An 8,018-nucleotide genomic window follows, 5' to 3' on the forward strand; every position below is an offset into this window, starting at 1 on the left:
TGGTCTACCTCCTCTAACCACTGGTCACTGGTCTATCTCCTCTAACCACTGGTCTACCTCCTCTAACCACTGGTCTACCTCCTCTAACCACTGGTCTATCTCCTCTAACCACTGGTCTATCTCCTCTAACCACTGGTCTAAATGCATGTGTGTGTGCATGTGTGCTTGCGTTTAGTGGTGTTCTCAAATCTGAATACCTTAGTTAGAAATGTACAGATAATTATTAAAAATTTCTACCCTTAGTTGATCAATGATTTTCGGGAAGTTGTTTTTTCATTTGCCTTCTGTGATTAGCTAGCTACCCACCCTGTCTGCATTTCTCTGGTGAGTTTTACACTGACTGAAGTTTAAACATTTGCAAGTGACAAAACGGCCGTACATAATAACAACCCAAAGTTGAAAGGAAATCAGTTTTAGTGGATTGTATTCTGAAACATTGGCTGGGTGTAAATTGGTGTTAATTGTCCTCCACCACACAGGGGGCGCTGCAACTAGAAACTTATCTCAAGTCTTATCTCAAGACTGCAGCGCTTTGACGTGCGTGCGTCCGTTTGTGTTTTCACCGGGAAGTCGTGCGGCCATAACAACGTTGGTCACTTGCACTTGACCGAATTAACGTTATTATCTACCCTTTTAGTGTGTGTTTTCATATTTCACATGGATCTAGAAGGTGGCTCATATGGACCAGGTTTCGTTGGGATCCGGTTTTGTCAAGAATGGTAGGAGTACATGCCCTTTAGCTAGCTAGCCTGTCTTAGAGGGATGGATAGATCGTCTGCCTCTAGCTTGCCGTTCTTCTTCCATGCGTTGTGTAACTTGCTGTCGTGTTATGGCTGTTGTGTTGCCTTTTGGTGGTTCGCCACAGCAGCTATAGATGACTGACAGCTAACGTCAGTGAGAACTGGCCAGCCTCTTGTTCTTTTGCTAGCTAGCTAACTCATATACTGACCGAAGTCACTCCCTATTTCAGTAACAACATGTTGTATCCCAAAGAAGATAAGGAGAATCGTATCCTGCTGTATGCAGTAAGTGAATTTCATGTCCATCATTATATCGGGCATACATAACGTCACTAATATAACTACAAATGTAGCTAACGTTAGCCCAGTGTACTATTGTGTATTTGTGCTTTAACCGATTCTTATCACTTCTCTCGCCGTTATCGGGTTTACGCAGTCATGCTTACTTTGTCATCTAATAAGTAGCCTATTGTTGTGCATGAATATGGTGCCTGATTTGGGATTTTATTTGCTCTGCTCAGTGCAGGAATTGTGACTACCAACAAGAGGCAGACAACAGCTGTATCTATGTCAACAAGATCACCCACGAGGTCGAGTAAGTACAGTGACCACATATTCTTCATTCTCCGCGTAGCCGTTTATACAGCTGAGATGTAGGATTGTATGTCATGGAAAAATAATTTGGTCTCTCTCGCTCTCTGTCCGTCTGCAGTGAGTTGACACAAATCATCGCAGATGTGTCCCAGGATCCAACGCTACCACGGACAGAAGACCACCACTGTCCCAAGTGAGTATTTTCACCACAGACTCGTCTTCAAGGGCTCTTTCATTTTGTTTCCTAACATGGCAAACAACAGAAACAACAGCATGAAACATGTATGTCTTTTAAGCTCCCCTATTCAAAGGAAATGGAATTATGCCTGCAAATTTAAAGATTTAAATTTCAATTTTTCACCTCTTTCATATCTTTTATATTTGTCCAGATGCGGCCACAAGGAGGCAGTGTTTTTCCAGTCACATAGTATGAAGGCTGAGGTAAGGTTTAAGGAATTATTGATGAAGACCTGCCATTATATTGAGAAAACAGCAAACTCTGGCTGTTTTCAGTGCAGTACTACACAATCCACTGAGAAGGGAATGGATTGTATTGGTGTATTTGATTAAAAGTGTTTTATTGGTCCTGTAGGATGCGATGAGGCTGTACTACGTCTGCACTGCCCCTCACTGTGGACACCGTTGGACAGAGTGAGGAAGAGGATGAGGAAGAGAAGGGCCGATGTATGCACCTGCAGTCTCTTCTATCAGCCAAGTCAGTATCGCCAGCTTGCAAGGGTTCACATCAGTTCACTGTTTAAAACAAGAGACTGAAGGCTGTGTGGGTCAAGATTTTGAACTCTATTTGCCGGAGCAGCGGGTATGATGTAACTATGAAATACCATTGGTATGAATATAGAAAAGCTGATAGCAGACAGTTTCAGAACCTTTATTCCTAGTGTACAACCATGTTGAGACTTTTTGGAAAAAACACAAAGATACCATTTTGTTGATGTTGTATTAGATCTTGTGTGTGTTTTTACTGATATTTGCCAGATATTTCTTCTTTTTTTTTATATTAAAAGCAACTTTTGTTGAAAATGATCATTTTGACCATTTATTTCGCATGCGCATGCACACGCACACAGGTTGCATATATCTTTGGACTGCACTCATTTTTCAGGAAGCACAACACAAACTAGAATACATTTCCTGGAGAAAATGTGAGGTGGGCTAGCTGCTGCAGCTGTATCTAACAGCTACTGCTAGAACTACTACGGACCAGGCAATCTCCATGCACCCACCGGCGAAGACCGTGCGTCTCTAGCCCACTCGGGCTGAATTGTGGGGTCCGTGGCGTGGACAGTGGCGTGGTGATGAGACTCCGCCCCCTCAGGTCAGAGCTGGTCGGGGACAGTATACCCCTCTCTGGGCCACCTACCCGCCCACACCGGTGAAGACCATGTGTCTCTAGCCCACTCAGGGGCTGAGTTGTGGGGCCCATGGCGTGGATAGTGGCGTGCTGGTTAGGCTCCGCCCCCTTGGGTCACAGCTAGTCGGGGACAGTACAGTGACCTCTGGGAAATTTCCAAGCATCCCCCATTGAAGACTGTGGCCCAATCTCAAACCACCCCCTAAGCCCTCGCCCTATCCACTCCCCCTCTGTTTGCGCGTTCACGCCGAGCTTCGCCATGTTAAGGGCCGTCCCAAACCAATTAGCGCGGAGTGCGCTTGGAGTGCGAGTGGGCTGTCAACCCCTTAAATAGCAAGCCTGCATCGGTGCAAGCTCCCGATAGCCGAAGCAGGAAGTGCACGTGCCAAAGAGATGCCGCAGGAAACCACATATAAATAAAGTTCCGTCTTCCTACACTCAATTATTTTAGATTATTTTACAGCATTCAAACATCTGTTTTTCTCACACTGATTTCACTGCCTCAAACAAAATCGCAGAATATGGTGTCAAAAGATACAACCAAAAATAGAAGATCACTTTATCCCTAGATCACTTGACTTGTAGCAAACTCTTAAAAGCCTTTATTCATAGCCGACATAAAATAAATCTAAATAGGCCTAGGTCTATGTCAAATGTACATCATATATTCCATTATTTACAGGGACAATGGAACAGACAAAGCAGCTGATTAGGCTGCGATATGCAAATGCCTCTTCATAAAAGAAGGAATGCTGCCAAAGAGGCATGGGAGTAAGTTATTAATTGATTTATGTATTTGTCTCGGGACACTGTTATAGTAGGTCTATTCATTTAATTAGAGTTCATTTGCAAAAACATTTGTGTTTGGATTTTTGACCATTTCTCATCATACATGGATTTAATTATAGTGATTTATATTTGTATTATAAATCATAAACATTTTCCCATAAATCACCTAAACATGCCATGGTGACGGCCCTGTCCTGGTCGGTTCCGGTGGAGTCCGTCCCACATTTGGCATTCCATTTATATACCCTCCCCCTCGACTGAGAGTGCCCTCCACAGCTGCGAGTGACACTTCATTTGGAGGGACACTCGGTGGCGGGTAGGGGGTGGTTTGGGATTGGGCCTGTGTCTCTAGCCAACTCAGGGGCTGAAAAGTGGGTTCTGTGGCGTGGTGGCGAGGCTCCGCCCCTTTTGGTCATAGCCAGTCAGGGACGGTGTACTCCTTGCCAGGCTACCCACCGGCCCCCACCAGTGAAGATCATGTGTCTCTATTCCACTTTGTCTGAGTTCTGTGCTACCACATTAGTTATAATAGGGTGCCTGTACCTTTAAGAGAGGCTGCACATGCACACAAATTCAAAAAAAGCAACAGCTGCCAACACTCTAATCTAGGGCTGTCTTCAACTCAGGATTTTGTGATTCGACTCAGACTTGGTGTTCAAAGCGACGCGTCGAATCGTCGATGTGTTTTTTCTCTTTCTCCTGGCTATCAGAAAATCAAGTTTCCGTGATTATTTTGGTTAGGCCTATATTGGTAGCCTATAGAAACAATCAATTGTTGCCAAGGCACATTTCTGAGTAGGTTAGGGTATTTGAAATCAACGAGAATGACAGTTACATAATTACAGCATTTTAAATAGCTAGAATAGCCTGGCTATCGGTTTGTGGAATAAGATGGAGGGATGCTTCATTTTGTTCAATCTTTTTCTGAACGAACTTTCGTCCATTTAGGTTATGCTTGAATAGCCTTTATTGGGCTATTTTACCTTGATTGGTGTTTATTATTTTCCGTTGAACAAAAAAGTAGAATAAAGTTTAAAAATAAATTATTAGCCTTGCTCATATTTCCGCTCCGCTAAAATCCTCTCCGCTGCCTCCGAATGTGTTTGATAGCTTGTTTCAAGTGCAGCCCATCCCTCTTTCTTGCATTGTCCATAGTTTGGACCACTAATAATCAAGATAATTAATAGACAGGTTATCAATATCTTAAACATTTTGTCTTCATATCCATTTTGTGACATGTTGGGAGATTCGTTCCCCCCAGGCTGAGGGCAGACCGCCGGAGTCGGGAGAGCTGTGAAACTTTCAACTCAAAATTGCAGGCTGCACAATAAAAGACACCTGTTTTCTTGTTAAACATGAATCATCTAGCATTGTCCATCTACTTCGGATGCCCCCATGTTTTTATACAGTTTCACATATCCTACATTAGGGTTGGGCAATTTGACGATAGTCTCCTCAACTGCGCATTTGAATGCTTGCGCGAATCGGCTCATACGTTGGGCAGCAGTCAACAAGGAAATGTTTTGGCTGTCACTAAAGCATTTTCACAGACGTTAGAGCTCAAGCTGTCTATGGGAAACCCTTTTTTTTTTACCATTGGATATACAAGAAGATTGATTTAGGAAAGCAGTGTGATATTCCATTTTGGAAATGCACGTGATTGCCGGCGCATAGTAGGCTAGGCTACACGCTTAGCGGAGGGGAGAGGGGCTCCCTGCCTTCTTCCCTCCTCTGCTATATCAGTCTTAAAGGACAATGCTCGTTTTTGACAACCTGGACCTTATTTACGACATATTATAAGACGTTTGACTCACCGAGATCACTTTGGTGTAGTTCGGAGGCCTGTAGAAGAAATGTAAAATCCAGCGTGAGCCAGTATATCCATGTAATGGCGGTGATCGGGGCAACGAGAATGCAGCTACTAAAAATCTATTTTCTGCCGCGAAACGGTTGTTTTCATCAATCTATCTGGATGAATCGCTAGTTGTGCTTACATAGAGAGCATAGGCCTGTTGTGGTATTTTCCATGCCTCTGTAATATGATCTTTAGAAACGTCGTTAGACACGAAATAGCTTCCTCACTTGCTCCAGCACGCATGCGCACAGCGTGCTGGAGCAACGATTGCGCGCTGTGCGCATTAGTGCTGGAGAAAGTGAGGAAGCTATTTCGTTTCGAAAGACGTTTCTAAAGATCATGGCATGTGAAAACCACAACAGTTATGCTCTATGTAAGTGTGGCGGGGTGGGCTTGGAAGCACTGACACAGGTTTGTTATAACCTCTGGAGGGATTGCCAGACAACGCCACCCTGGGAATTTCACCCGGGGAATCACTAACTTTATACTAGCACACAGGTTCGTTATACTCAGCAGGCCAGAGACGTGGTTCAAAAATGAGCATGGAGTTTATTAATTCACAATATTAAAAACGCTAAAATAACACACACACACTTTCACACACAGTCACTCAGGGAAGGAAGGGGAGGGGGAACCTGATCAGGGCTGAGGCCAACTGGAGGAGGGTCAGAAGCCGGTGAGAAAGGGGCAGTCAATCCCAAAAGAATCACAGCAAGGCACCCAGACACGTGACAGACACACGATGGTGAAGTGGCTCAAATCCCCGGGGGGCACAACACAGCACACGAAGGAAGGGGAGGAGACGCCACCACCAGGTCACCAGCACTGCCACCACCACCACTGGCCGTCAGCAACTGAAAAGGATGGATAGTTTAATGGGGTTGCACATAAAAGACAAACTGTAAATCAATAGACAAATGACAAATTATCAACCTAAACTAACAACTAATAATTGCCCAAAAGCAAAACAATAATATTTAATAGCCACAAAATAAACACAAGCTAACTAATACCAAGGATATGAAATTAACAACTGAGATAAACTACACTTCTACTCAATTGAAATCAGACATAACATAGGCAGTAAAGTAACTAAATAAAGTAACTAAATAAAGTAACTGAAAAACAGAATAAACAGAATCGTAGAAATCAAACAAAAATAGGAGGGGTGTAACCCCAGCACATTCAGTCGGTCATTCACAAAAATGGAGGGGTTGAACCCAGTCGTGGGTGTCCGTAGAGCCACGTGCCCCAAACAACCGGCACCAGTTCAGGATACCGTCCAGGCTTATAGCCAACTTCCCACGCCGGCCGGGGTGTGCAAACGGAGCAGGCACAACACCCTGCCGACGGTAATCGTAATTTATTATCGCAGATTTGAGTGAGACAAAGCAGCAGCGGACTCCGTCAGCTGATCAGGAAGCTGCGTGTCTGTAACGGGGGGGGGCTTGACCGGCTAACTACAGCTGCACCAGTTAACAGCAGCGGACACACATCAACGGGAGGACGAGGGGAAACGCAGCTGCCAATGTCTACCACTGCAGAGAGTAGGCAGCGCTCGCACCACGCAGGAGAAGTAAAGCACCCGCAGTCGCTCTACAGGAGAACAAAATGCCTAAGCACGTTTGTGACAAATTCCAAACAGCGAATGAAGCAGCGAGCAGCCATACCTGCCAAGGATAACACCGCTAACCCGGAAGTGGAAGGATCAGGTGAGAGCGCAGAGAAAGCGCAAGAGGGAGGAGGGCCTCTTATACCCCAGCTCGCCTCAGTGATTGGCTACCAGCGCAAGCACGTAGAAATCCATATTTCTATGCTGCTACATAGGCACAACTAGCGATTCATCCAGACAGATTGATGAAAACAACCGTTTCGCGGCAGAAAATAGATTTTTAGAAGCTGCATTCTCGTTGCCCCGATCACCGCCATTACATGGATATACTGGCTCGCGCTGGATTTTACATTTCTTCTACAGGCCTCCGAACTACACCAAAGTGATCTCGGTGAGTCAAACGTCTTATAATATGTCGTAAATAAGGTCCAAGTTGTCAAAAACGAGCATTGTCCTTTAACTCTTCTTTTACAGCCCAACGAATAGCTACGGTAATAGCCTAGGTCTAAAACGAATGATTGGCCTGTCCTTGATCTTAGTCCACCTCCTAGTCCTTGACAGTGGAGCAGAAAACGACTGCTCGACTTAAAGAATCTCTGTCGACTTAAGGGTCTCCGACTGATGATTCGACGCGTCGACTTTCAGGGGGCAGCCCTACTCTAATCCCAACTGACACTCTGATCCTAGACATGGTCCGCTTCAGACAGCTCTATCGCGAAAACTATAAATGTTACAGCTTATATATTGATACCATAGGAATCCTGAGAACTTGCAGAACATTTATATGTATAATATGTCCGTATAGCTTAAACACTGTAGGCATGGCGACAAGTTAGAAAAAGGGTAAAAATGCAAAATTAGCAGCTCAAAAGTTAGTGCGGCACCATACATTTCAGTGGGGAGCGCAGTTGCCGAACAAATCATCATACTGTGAAAACTATAAGTCACACAGCTTAGATACTTACATTGTACGAATCAGCACAGTTGTGTGAATGTTTTGATGTATAATATGTGTGTGAACTTTCAAAACTGTAGGAGTGCCAGCAGTTTACAAAA

At 44.5% G+C, this 8,018-nt stretch overlaps 1 protein-coding gene across 1 annotated transcript; it reads left to right on the top strand.

Moving 5' to 3' along the window:
• Positions 1–568: 568 nt before the first annotated feature.
• LOC311309420 (DNA-directed RNA polymerase II subunit RPB9) lies at positions 569–2,365 on the top strand. Its single transcript, XM_084438701.1, has 6 exons — positions 569–719; positions 971–1,025; positions 1,262–1,335; positions 1,453–1,527; positions 1,724–1,775; positions 1,927–2,365. Exons 1-6 carry the CDS (start codon positions 658–660, stop codon positions 1,987–1,989), a joined length of 381 nt encoding a protein of 126 aa, XP_084294827.1. The 5' UTR covers positions 569–657; the 3' UTR covers positions 1,990–2,365.
• Positions 2,366–8,018: the final 5,653 nt, after the last annotated feature.

The sequence above is a fragment of the Borostomias antarcticus genome (genome assembly GCF_949987555.1).
Source record: "Borostomias antarcticus genome assembly, chromosome: 5".
Classification (NCBI taxonomy): Eukaryota; Metazoa; Chordata; class Actinopteri; order Stomiiformes; family Stomiidae; genus Borostomias; species Borostomias antarcticus.

What these genes read in the sequence shown, in the direction of transcription:
- LOC311309420 (XM_084438701.1), top strand. Translation starts at nt 658, where the DNA reads ATGGATCTAGAAGGTGGCTCATATGGACCAGGTTTCGTTGGGATCCGG. An exon ending in ATCCGGTTTTGTCAAGAATG is followed by an intron (nt 720 to 970) that starts GTAGGAGTACAT and finishes TCCCTATTTCAG; the next exon opens with TAACAACATGTTGTATCCCA. An exon ending in ATCGTATCCTGCTGTATGCA is followed by an intron (nt 1,026 to 1,261) that starts GTAAGTGAATTT and finishes TGCTCTGCTCAG; the next exon opens with TGCAGGAATTGTGACTACCA.